This window comes from Cavia porcellus, unplaced genomic scaffold (assembly GCF_034190915.1).
Source record: "Cavia porcellus strain 051 isolate PalLab524CR breed Dunkin Hartley unplaced genomic scaffold, mCavPor4.1 scaffold_31, whole genome shotgun sequence".
NCBI lineage: Eukaryota > Metazoa > Chordata > Mammalia > Rodentia > Caviidae > Cavia > Cavia porcellus.
In genome coordinates this window covers 12,232,016-12,245,459 of record NW_026947514.1, presented here as the reverse complement: position 1 = coordinate 12,245,459, position 13,444 = coordinate 12,232,016, and the positions used below count along the sequence as shown (strand labels likewise).

The window sequence follows — 13,444 nt, the reverse complement described above, 5'->3', positions numbered from 1 at the left end:
GCTGATGGAGAGTCAGAAGTTGGGCAAACTATTTCACATCCTCCTCTTTCCAAATTGATTGAGGTGATTTTGGGACAGGCACAAAGGTCTGTAGTTAACCATGCCCAAAGGAAAGCTTGCTTGCTTTGAGGAGGGTGGGTCTAGAAAGACTGACAGCTGTCATCACTCCCAGGCAGGCAGTTAAGCAGTTCACAGATATGTGTGTGCGCGAGAGCTTCTGTTACAGATTAAAAACTGGTGGTCAACTTAACACTAACTGAATTAAATCAGCATGGTGCTGAGTGTAGATGGCCTACCTGAGGAAAGTTGCTGGCATAAAAGGAGATGTGGAGAGGCAGAGTGTCATGTTGTGGGTTCTCCTAAGTGCTATTTGGAGCTGTTGGTTTGCCTGGAGGGCTTGTCATGGCTAGTTTCCCTGATAAGAATTTGGCTGTTCTCCTTGGAGGAGCTTGGGACCTTGTCCTTGAGAACGGCTGTGGTTCACCTTGCATGAGCTCTAGCCCTTATGTTGAGCATCGCTTTCTGGCTCTGGAAGGGAAGATGTGTGCTGTTAATCTTCAGAAGTTGTCATGCTGGCTTCCTGATATGAATTCGGCTGTTCTGATCATCGGAGGAGCTTGGGACCTCATTGTCACTGAGAATGGCTGTCGTGCTTTTCGGGGGAGCTTTGGTTCTTACTTTGAGTGTACTTCCTAGCTCCAGTGCAGAACCCTAGTGGCACAGATCCTTCATCCTGTTGGCACAGACTTTCTAGCTTCCACTACTGACCTTTGATGCTTCCCAGCACAGAATCGTAAAACAGACTTGCATGAGTCCTTGTCGTGGGCTCTAGACCTCCAGTTGGACTTTTGGGGGGCACTGTCATGGACTCTAGGTGTCCAGCTGGACTCATGCAGGACATTGCTGTGGGATCCAGGCTGGATTTTCTAGGTCTTTAGCATTGTTGACAGATTTCATGCACTTTCTTGTATTTAACTATGGGTGGCCATCATAAAATAATATGAATTCTGTGTCCTGTATGCAATTGTTCGCCTTGCAATCCCTGACTACAACAGGTTGGTTGCCTGTAAGCAGACTACAACTACAGCAGGAAGGAAACTGTGTGAACACTTTGGCTGTGTGGTATAGTCGTCATGATGTAGGGTTTGGGGTATGTTTATTTTTTGCTTATATGGCTGCTTTGGGTTCTCTGGTTTTTCTCTCTCCCTCCTTTCTCTTTTCTCCCTTCAGTTCTTGCTTTTTTTTTTTTTTAAATTTCCCCTGTTATTTTCCTTTTATGCTGCTCTTTCAATCTTCTCTTTTAGCAGTTCTCTTCTCCCTATTCTATTCTCTTTGCTCTTCCTTATTTTACCTAATCCGCATCTTTCCTCACTTCTCCACCTTTCATCTGCAGGTGGATAGCAAGTTTCTGTATATGTATAAAAAAGAATAAGAATAGACCAGTGATTTAACTAGAATGATGGGCTTTACAGTCATGTTGGGGTAACCCTTAAGGGCTGCACTCACAGGATTCAAACAAAAGTAAACACAAATGTATTAACAGTTCCAAGAACATCACAGCTTTCCTCAGTGCCTAATTCCACATCCTTTGTATTTTCTCCTGCCTTCACAAATATTCTTTTAACATCCTTCAGCACTAACTCTTTATTCCAGCTATTAAAACACCCCCAAGAGTCTGACCTCTTAACATTTCTCTTATCTCTTTCTCCTTCTACTAACTCACCTACTTCCTTTTCCCCTTCTCTTGCTTTCCCTTCTCCTTCCACATCCCAGAATAATCACAAATAATATTGTAGCACAGGGGCACAGATAGAAGGTCAGAAGGCTCAAAACAAGTTTTAATGTTTATGACTGATGTATAGTTGAATCTGTGGATGCTGTTATAAGCAGTAGGAATTCTCTTCTTACCACATGGTGGATGGGTCCAACCCAGTCAAATTGAAGTGGTAGACAATATCTTTTGACAAATAAGGCTAAAGTCACATAACTGGAAAACAAAACCTAACTAAAAAGATTTTCATACCAACAAAATGTTGTTTCACTCTATTTCACCTCAACCCTTAGGATATACACACAAAAAAATAGGAATATGAAAAAGAAAGCCAGCGAAGTAAGTCCAGACTCCAAAGCCTCCCAACCCTCCCAAAGCAGATCTCAGGGAAAATGATGGAGAGGAAGTCAAATACCACCTAGCTGAGCTGCATGAAATGATTAAAGAGGAAACAAATTCACTGAGCTCAAAGATGTTGTAACTCAAAAGACAGTGGAACTAACATACAAATTGACCAATGTAAACAAAAATTAGAAGATCTGACCAGACTTTTCTAAATACTAATGACAAAAGGAAGACTCCATGAGAAGGTACCACACAGAAATTCTACATATAAGGAATTCTACTGAATACATGAACACAGAAGGCACTAGTGTGAAGAATCTCAGACCATGAATACAGAATGGAAGCCCAAGGTGATATACTCAAATATGCCTTAAAAATAAGACAGCAAGAATGTTGCCAAGAAGACTAACTTAAGGCTAATTGGAGTTAAAGAGAACTCAGAGGGTGGTACCCTATAGGTAAATTTGTTTTGTTAAAAAAAATTTTGTTAAAATATTTGTTTATGGAAGTCAAAGCAGAAAATCTTCCAAATATGGGAAAAGAACTCAAGATACAGGTAAGCAAGGCTTACAGAATGCCAAATAATTATTATTTTTATTAAAAATTGAAGAAAAAATTTCCAGTCATATTTGCAATACATGTATTCTGGGCTGGAGGTTTAGCTCAGTGGCATAAGCACCTGCCTTGTAAGCAGGCGGTCGTGAGTTCGATCCCTGGTACCGATAAAATGAAAAAAGACCAAAAAAAAAAAAAGACTCTGCAATACATGTATTTTGCAATCATCTTAGGGAGCTGGCACATATAAATAATACAGCTTGTTACTTTTTCTTAGCCCTCTTCCCTTCTCTTTAAGTTCCCATTTTCATTTTTGTTGATATTATATTAATATTTGTTCATGTTTATGGATACAATGTCTACATTCATTGAGGTGATTAGGGCTTTGTACACGGTATTTTTTTTTTTCACTTTACCTATTTCCCCATCCCTTCCTCCTCCCCCTTGCCCATGATCTCTTGGACTCCTTTCCACCTATACAAGATCCATTCCCTTGTCTCTTTCTATTCTTCTTCATTTTTCCCTTAGTTTGTATTTTGCCTTAGTCAGATGACAGTAACCATATGGTATTCAAGTTTGTGCATCTGATTTATTTCACTCAACACTGTATTTTCCAAGTGTATCCACTTTCCTGTAAATGCTTCAAATTTGTCTTTCTTTGTAGCCAAATACTATACCATTATATATGGACACAGCATTTTCTTTATCCAATAATCTGCTAATGTGTGTACAAGCTGTTTCCAGGATTTTGCTCCTATGAATTGCTGTATACACTGGTGTGCATATTTTGTTGTAGTATGATGTCTTAAACTCTCTGAGGAAGATACGTAGAAAGGGCATATTTGGAGCACGAGAAATTTCTAATTTTAGTCCTTTTAGAAACCTTCATATTGATTTCCGTAATGGTTGTACTAGTTTACTTTCTTACCAACAACATTTCTTTTTTTACCACAGCCATGACAGCATTTGATTTCTTGGTGATTCCTTTCTGGAGTGAAATGGACTCTTAGCACTGTTTTAATTTGCTTCTCTCTAATGGCTGGGTATGTTGGGCTTTTTTCCATAGGTTTGTTGATAATGCCAAATGATTATGAAAAAAAATAAAACCTCCCTCCATGCACAGCAGAATGCCCTTATGTGAACTAAGTGGTCCATCCATGACCACACTGGCAGCATGTGCCACACACACTGCACAACTACAAGAATGTGTCTGGCCAGGCAGTATAATGTGACACTGTGGGGGAAGGACCTCTGCCATGAAGCTGTTCCTCCTCCCCCGTGACATTGCCCAGGGTTCCTAGGTCCCTGGCACACTCAGAGTAGCATTTCCGATACCATTAAAGTATCAGCCTAGGCATCTGAGCCAGGCTGGTATGTGTTGTCTGCCTGCTGTGAAGCACCTCACCACTCTGCTTTCATAAATGGATCAATTAATCAAAAATTAATATCAGATGTGAACCTCATCTTCAAACAAACAGACTTAATAGATCCACTAGTACTCCAGTACAACAGTAGATTGTCCTTAGCAACACCCGGAACAGTTTCCAAAACTGACCACATATTAGTACATAAAACTTGCTTAAATAAAAATAAAATAACTAAAACTATCCTATGTATACCATCAGGTCATAGTGCCCTGAAACAATAAATCAACATAAAAGAAAACAGAATTTTTTTTTCTGTCTTTTTCATTTTTATCAGTACCAGGGATCGAACTCACGACTGCCTGCTTCCAAGGCAGGTGTGCTTATGCCACTGAGCTAAACCCCAGCCACAGAAAACAGAAATTTTACAAAGAACTGGATATTAAATAACACATTTCTGAACACTCATTGTATCACAGAATAATCAAGGAAGAAATCAGACAGTTCCTAGAATTCAGTGATAATGCCAGTGCAATATACTAGAACCCATGGAATACAATGAAAGTAGTCCCAAGGGGGACGATGATTGCTGTGAATGCTCATATTAGAAAAAGAGTGAACAAATAAATAAATAAACTAATAATATACCCAAGATATTAGAAAATAAAGAATGACCCAAATTCCAACCTAGTACAAAGAAGGAAATCATACAGATTAGAGCACAATTTAATGAAATTGAGACCAAAATGAAAAAAACCCATAAACAAACACCCCCCCCCCAAAAAAAAACCAAAGAATCAATGAATCAAAGGGCTGGTTCTTTGAAAGAATAAACAAAATAGACAAATACGTCGTCAAACTTACCAAAAGAAGTAAAGAGAAGAGTTGTATCAATACAATTATAAAGAAAAAGGCAAAATCACAATGCTGAGATTCAGGGATCATTAGTAAGTAACTATTAAGAAAAACTGTATTAGATTTAATGCAATTCCAATCAACATACCATTAACCATACCTCACAGATTTAGAGAAAACGTTCCTAAAATTCATTAGGAAATTGAAGAAACCTAGAATGGCAAAGGCAATTCTGAGCAACAAAGGCAAGACAGGAGGAATCTCAATTCCTGACTTGAAACTACTACAAAGCCACAGTGATAAAATCAGCATGGTACTGGCAAAGAAATAGACCTGAGGACCAATGGAACAGATTACAAGATGCAAACACAACTACAAGGACACTCAGCCGCCTGATATTTGACAAAGGGGCTAAAAATGCTCACTGGAAGAAGGATAGCCTCTTTAATAAATGATATTGGATAAACTGGCTCTCCACATGCCAAAGACTGAAACTAGATCCGTGCCTATCCCCATGCACAAAACTAAAGTCTAAATGGATCAAAGACCTAAATATTAAAACAGAAACACTAAATCTACTGTATGTAGATTAAATATTAAAATATTTAACTAAATATTAAAACAGAAACACTAAATCTACTGTAGGTAGAAATCTTGGAGTCATAGGGGTAGACAGAGAATTCACGAACAAAATGCAAACTGCACGGGAAACACTTCAAAGAATCAACAGTGGGACCTCATATTATTGAAAAGTTTCTGCATTTCAAAAGACATCACCAACAGAGTGAAAAGAAAATCCACAGAATGGGAAAGAATTTTAGCTAGCAACCCCTCAGACAAAGGACTTATATACAGAACATACAAAGAATTGAAAAACATTAAGCCTCCCAAATTCAAAGTCCCTCTCCAAAAATGGGCATCTGAGATGAACACACATTTCTTCGATGAAGATATACAAATGGCAAATAAATACATGAAGAAATGTTTACCATCACTGGTCATTGAAGAAATGCAGATTAAAACAGCATTGAGATTTCATCTCACCCCGGAAAGAATAGTTGCCATCAAGAAATCAACTGGTAACAAATGTTGGCGAAGGGGGGGGGGACACGACACTGATCCATTGTTGGTGGGAGTGTAGACTGGTGCAGCCACTATGGAAATCACTATGGAGATTTCTCAGAAGACTAGGATTGGAAGTTCCATTCAACCCAGCTATTCCTCTCCTGGGTATTTTCCCAGAAAAACTGAAAAGTTCATGTCACAGTGATATATGTGTACCCATTCATAGCAGCACAATTTGTAATAGCTAAATCTTGGAAACAGCCCAAATTCCCATCAACTGCAGAGTGGATGAAAAAGATGTGGTATTTTGATACAATGGAATATTACTCAGCTATAAAAAGGATGATCTTGAGGCCTTCATAGGTAAATGGAAGCAACTTGAAACTATCCTCATAAGTGAAATAAGTCAGAATCATATTTATAGATATCACATTGTCTCTAATGTAAAAAGAAATAAGAACTGTAGGAGAAATAAAACCCATAATGTATAATTGCTATAATAAAAAAGAGGAAAAGAAAGTGCTCTAAAAGATATAACTGCATGTATGTTTAAGTGTGTAAGATCGATGACCATATCTTATGACCATAAGTTTTTGTTGGATTGTTGAGCAGAATTGTTTGCAGTCTCACTGTTTGAATGTCCACTTTGTATGCTTTAATTCTGTAACTTGAACAACTATTTCTAATAGAAAGTATGTAATTTATCAACTAGTGATTTCTTAGTGTTTATTTTTTTGAAATTATGCATTATTTCTACCCTTTTTCCTGTTTTGCTTTTTTTCCTCTTTACAATTAAAAAAAGTAAAAACACAAGAAAAACTGTATTGTAACTAATCAGAAAATCTTAAAGAAATGGACAGATTCCTAGACATATTTGAATTACCAAAACTGAACCAAGAAGACAAAAAAAGTCTCAACTATCCACTAACAGGGACTAAAATTGAGGCAATAATAAAAATCCCATGAATTAAGAAAAGCCCTGTAGAATTCACTGCTGAGTTCAATCAGAACTTCAAGGAAGATATAATGCCAACATGCCTAAAACTTTTTAGCGAAACTGAAAAGGAAGAAGTACATCTAATTCATTCCCAGAAGCTAATATTACACTGATTTCAAAACCCAATAGGGGCTGGGGATTTAGCTCAGCGGCATAAGCGCCTGACTTGCAAGCGCAGGCAGTCGTGAGTTCGATCCCTGGTTCCGATAAAAACGAAAAAGAAAAAAAAAACCCCGATAAAAACTTATCTAACAAAGCTACAGGTCAGTCTCTTTAATGAGCGTAGACATAAAAATCCTCAACAAGATACTGGCGAAGAGAATGCAACAAATCATCAAAAAGATCATATATCATGACTAAGTAGGCTTCATTGCAGGGATACCAGGATAATTCAAAATATGCAAATAAATGTAACACGTCATACAAACAAAAAGGGGAAAAATATACAATTATATCAATAGATTCAGCAAAATTTTTTGACAAATCCAACATCTAATCATGAAAAAAACCTTGAAGAAAATAGGTATAGAAAGACTTTATCTCAACCTGATAAAAACCATTTATGATGAATTTACTGCCAACATCATATTAAATGAAGAAAAGCTGATCAATTTTTCTCTAAAATAGTGGACATGGCAAAGATTTCCATTCTTACTGCTTCTGTTCAATATAGTTCTCAAAACGTTACCCAGAGCAATCAGACAAGAGAAAAAAATAAAAAAGATAAGTATAGTAAAGGAAAAGGTCAAATTATCCTAATTTGCAGATGACATCACCTTCTACATAGAAGATCCAAAAAATTCTACCAAAAGACTTCTAGAACTCATAAATTCAGAAAAATCAATGTACAAAAATCAATAGTAAACTTACTGAAAAAGAAATTAGGAAAGCAATACCATTCACAATAGTATCAAGAAAAATGAGATTTAGGAATTAACCTAACCAAGGAAGTGAAAAGTTTCTACAGTTAAATCTGTAGTGCTCCAAAAAAGGAGATTAAAGAGCACATCAGAAAATGAAAAGATGGCTGGGTATAGTGGTGCACACATGTAATCCAAGCACTAGGGAGTCTGAGGCAGGAGGACCACTGTGAGTTTGTAGCCAGCCTAGGCTATGTAGTGAATTCCATGCCAGTCTGAATGAGACCCCGTCTTAACAAAAAAAAAAAAAAAAAAAAAAAAGAAAGAAAGAAAGAAAGAAAAAACTCTCTGTTCCTGGATAGGTAGAACCAACACTGTCAAAATAATCAAATTATCAAAATTGACATATAGATTTAATGCAATCCCAGTCAGAATACCAAAAGTATTCCACACAGAGCTAGAAAAAATTATCCTAATTTTATGTGGATCTAGAAGAGACTCACAATAGCAAAACATATTCTGGTTAACAAAAACAAAGCAAGAAGCACCATAATTTTGGATTTCAAGTTATACTGCAAAGCTACAGTGATAAAACTGGCATAGTACTGGCACTAAAATAGACGTGAGAATCAGTAACACAGAAGAGAACATGAAGAAACATCTTTAGGCACATTAAGGCACCTGACCTTTGACAAAGGGACCACAAACATATGCTGGAGGAAAGATAGCCTCTTTTAACAATTAGTGTTGGGATAATTGCTTGTACACATGCAGAAGATTGACTCTAGACCAATATCTACCAGCATGTACCAAAATAAAATTAAAATGAATCAACGACATTGATATTGAAACAAAAACAATCTGCTGGAAGATAAAATAGGTAAAACTCTTGAAGACAAGGGCACAGACAAGTGCAAGGATTTTCTAAACAGAACTAATTGTATGAGAAATAACATCAAGAATCAACAAATGGGATATCAAATTTAAACACTTCTGTATAGCAAAGGAAACCATCCACAGAATGAAAAGACAACCTATAGAGTGGATCAGTATTTTTGTCAGTTGCTCCTCTAGTATCTAGAATTTATAAAGAACTTAAAAAAATTACACTTCCCAAAATAAAAGAACCAATTAAAAATGGATAACTGAAATGAACAGACACTTCTCGGAAGTATAAAAGAGACCCATAAATATGTAAAAAATGTTCAACAGGTTTTATCTTACTCTAGAAAGAATGGCTGTCATAAAGAAAACAATAGCAAATGGGGGCAAGGTTGTAAGGAAAAAGAAACTCTGCTTTGTTAGAGGAAATGTAAACTGATAAAACCATTTTGGATATCAGTATATGGAGATGTCTCAGAAAACATAAAGTAGAAATTCCATTCTACCTCACTATTCCCCTTCTTGATATCATGATCACAGAAATACATGTACATTTATGTTTATAGCAGCACAACTCATGATAACTAAATCTTGAAAACAGATGATCAACAGATGAATTAATACACAAAATGTATTTACACACAGTGGAGCATTACTCTGCCATAAAGAAGGACAAATTTGTGTAATGTTTTGGAAAATGGAGGCACCCAGAGACCATAATGCTGAATGAAATAAATCAGACACACAAACTTAAATATTGCATAACTTGTTTTACATGAAAAACCCAAAGTATAAAGAACTTTAAAAAAAGATAGGTACAGTAGTAACTTGGTGTGACCAACTCAATTCTCTCCATGATTCTGGTTGTAAATTGAACTGGACAAGAACCAAATCAAATTTCCTCATAAGGTCAATATTGAAACTAACCATTGAATTTGATTCTGTTTTCATCTGACTGAGACCATAAGGACTAGCTGATTAATAAGGCTGTATTTCATATGTTTTTTAACCCCTAGTCTGCATGTAGTGCTTAGATCAATAAAGTAAATTCCTTACCTGCCTTCGTCAAGTAAACTTTCCCACTTTGGGAAACAAAAATAACATCTGAAGTATAAAAACAATGATGAGTTGTCTTTATTTTATCTCCATAAAAGTCAGCTATTAATTTAAATGTGTTGCCACCATCCACTGAAAGCCATACCTAAAGGAATAAAGAGATAATATTTTCCTAAAGAGCTCTCATGGACAGTCAGTCTATTCTTCCTACAAAGAAAAGGTATATGGAATGATCTTTCCCATTTTCTCCACATCTATTAAACACATTCATACATACAGGGGCACAGACTCCTTGCCTGCCTGGTCTAACCTCTGCAGTATTTCCATTCTAGAGTCTGTTTTAGTGCTCATGGTCGAGTGTCAGTTCCGCCCAGTATGCATGGTGAATGTATAAAAGAACATTTATTTCCCTCATTTTACAAAATGGAGTTCCACTGTTCATAAAATGTTGAAATGTTGGTATTATTATAGCTGTGTGTGGATGTCCCCCTAAAGCAGAGGGGGCACAGATGGGGCCTTTTCAGAGGTGGCTGTATACACAGTGTATCACACTGGAATCGATTCACAGCGCAATGCTGAGATAAGGACACTGGAGTTAAGGGTGTGAGTGCTATCTGCCCTAAGTAGTCTGGATGAGATATAAGGGCGAGAAAGAGCTGCGATTCCCTTGTTGCTTTGCTGCTATCTTCTGCCCACCGTGCCCACCATTTTCTGTTTCTCTTCTGTGATGCTTGTCTGCCATGCCAGTTTATCTTGGACCCCAGCCAACTATGGACTGAAACCCCTACAAACTGTGAGTCAAATAAACCTTTCCTCTTTTAATTTTGAGTGTTGGGTATTTTAGTTCAGCAATCAGAGAAAAGTAACTAAGATAGTTGGTATATTTACTTATGGTGGAGGGAGTTTATTCCACATTGACACAGAAGTTCATGTTTGAGGCATCTGGCAATATGGTCCGTTTTGTTGACTGTTTCATGTAAGAAGGATTTGTATTCTTCTGTTTTTTTATAGTCTATAAATGTCATTACATATACTTGACTGATGGTGTTGCTGAATTCAATATATCCTTATTGATTCTCCACCTGCTATATCAGTCCATTTCTGATAGAGGTGTGTTAATGTCTTCAGATGTAAGAATGCCATGTATTTCTCTTTGCAGTTCTATAAGCTTTTGTTTTGAGATAGAATCTTGCTATGCAGTACAGACTGACCTTAAACCCACCATGTAGCTCAGTCTGGCCATGAACTCGCAGTGATTCTGCTTCAAAAGCCTCCTGAGTACTGGATTACAGGTGTGCACCACCAGACCTTCTCTGCTGAATAATCCTCATCAACATACAGCATGATTATTTCTATATTTGTTTAAAAACACTATTCTATTTCTTGATCTCTTTTTCCTCTTTAAATATTACCTATGGATGCTTCACTCTTCAACAAGACTTTGTAAAAGATTTGTTTGTGTTAACTGTGTCTTGATCCTTTTCCCCATGTTTTCTCCTCAGACTTTCTACCTCCCCAACCCCCAGGGTGACTCTGTTCTTTAATTAGGAGGAAGTGGACAACTTATGCCTTTACTAGACTGTGAAATTTCATGCGCATGCAACTGCTTGCTCTAAGCAATCTAATTAGCATCACTCTACTGAGACAGCTGTTTTAAATGTCAACAATGAGCTCCTCAGGACTTTGTTAGCAAGTGGAAGGAGATAAATTCTTATACTTAACAATATCTGTCAGAAATCATCATATCATCCAATGGGTCAAAATTAAAAAGTGTTTGCCTGCTATGGTAAAGGCTCTTCATAAATCTCAACAGAGTTGACCTCTATATTTTTTCTATGCCACAGTCTGGCCCTTGTAGGCCATTTTCAAAGCACTGAACATAATAATAAGACTTCTGCAGGTGTTACATTAATAAAAATATCTAAACTATTCATAATAATGCAGGTAAACTTTGAAATTAAATAGATTACAAGCCCATTGAAATAGTAAATCAACACAATTTATTCCTGATCTCTGAGCATTCCTATGAGAATGTTTCCTTAGATTTTGTTTTGTAGACACACTTGTCTTCAAAATGTACAAAATATTCTTATTGTAGTTTATGTTCTCATCTAAATGGGCCAATATTGTCAACTCTACCAGACTCAGATTAGTCTTAGTTACTGTTCATCTGTTTCTACAAGTTATTCTCATCTCTGAACTCCTCATATTCAACTGCTCATCTCATTTCTTAGCTTTAACTTAAAGTTAGCTTTAATGGGCTGGGGATTAGCTCAGTAGCATAAACATCTGCTTGGCAAGCATAAGATTATGAGTTTGATCTCTATTACAAAAAAATCCTGTTGTGTTTTTCTGAAATACGGTGCTATTTGCATTGTTTTACTCTGCTCAGTTATGTTCTGTTTTATTCTCTTTAAAATAAAAAAAAATGTTTAGCTTTATTTATTACCCACAGCCAATGCACACAATAAATGAAAAATTTTGACATGTAAAATACTAGCGGTATTTCTGCTCTACATACTTTTTATTTTTATTTTTTTTGGTTCTGGGGATCAAACTCATGACTGTGCGCTTGCACGGCTGGTGCTTATGCCGCTGAGTTAAATCCCTGGCCCCTGACCTACATACTTTTTAACCACTAAGTTAAAGAACAGTAATTCCTTACTCAATCATTAGTTTTCAATTGATGGGCCCAAAGAATTCCAGAACAGAAGACAACAAAGAAGCCATTTTGAAGAAAAAAACACAGAAAAATGTTACACTTAATAGCTGCGGAAAGTTAGAAAAAGCACATGAAATGCAGACTGGAAGAATGGTATGCCTAGAAATGCCATTTAGGTAGTTGCCTGTTCTATGTGTAAATCAACATGGCCACAGAAGAATGCAAATGGCATGCCTTATTGTCATGGTTTTTATCTAGATATTATAGCTTACATCTAGAGCTTCCTCCGAAGTCTCATGTACCCATCGGTAGGACTTTTCAGAGCTGTCTGGATCTAGGGATTAAGGGTGACTGGTACTAAAGTGGTTCACTCACTGGTCTAGCATAACTACAGGTGTAGATAATGGACTCCACACCCTGGGTGCGGGTGTCACCAATTAATCGGTTTGTAGCCTGGATGGCTGATAGTGGGAGAGAGGGAAGGCAGCCTTGATGCTGCTGCTTGCTGCTTCACGGTTTCCTGCCTGCTTTGCTATGGATTGTTCCTCCTATGCCATGTCTTTGTGTAATACTGACCTACCTTGGAGCCAGCTGACTATGAATTGAGCCAAAATAAACTTAAATTGTAGACGTTGGGAATTTTGGCCTCTCAGGAAGAGTAGTAACTAAGAAGCTCATATAACAAAGAAACTGGTAGGAGGGAATTAAACTTCAAGGTTAAAGGAGAAATCAGAGATTCCAAACAGTGAGTATAAAAACTAAAAAAGGAAGGGAGCTTCAAATAGAACTAGAAAGACTATCATCTATACAAATCTCTAAACCGTACAAAGAATAGAGACTATAAAATGAGAAGAAATCATATATAAAATTAAAATAAAAGACAGTTTTTATTCTAGTGAAAAATATATTTGCAAATCACAAGACAGGCTGAGTTAGAAACCTAAGGTAAGCTGTTGGTAATAAGTACTGGCTTTGAAGAAAAAAATGTAGTTTAAAGTATTATAACTTGTTTTCAACAATTTTAGATTGATT

General features: G+C 36.8%; 1 protein-coding gene across 1 annotated transcript in view; it reads right to left on the bottom strand.

Annotated features, from left to right (window-relative positions):
* The window catches only part of Catsperb (cation channel sperm associated auxiliary subunit beta), a 189,140-nt gene that overhangs the window by 75,779 nt on the left and 99,917 nt on the right, over nucleotides 1-13,444 (bottom strand). The window contains exon 14 of the mRNA XM_063240997.1: nucleotides 9,751-9,895. Within this exon, the coding sequence (XP_063097067.1) occupies nucleotides 9,751-9,895 (145 nt within the window). The remainder of the gene's footprint in view (nucleotides 1-9,750; nucleotides 9,896-13,444) is intronic.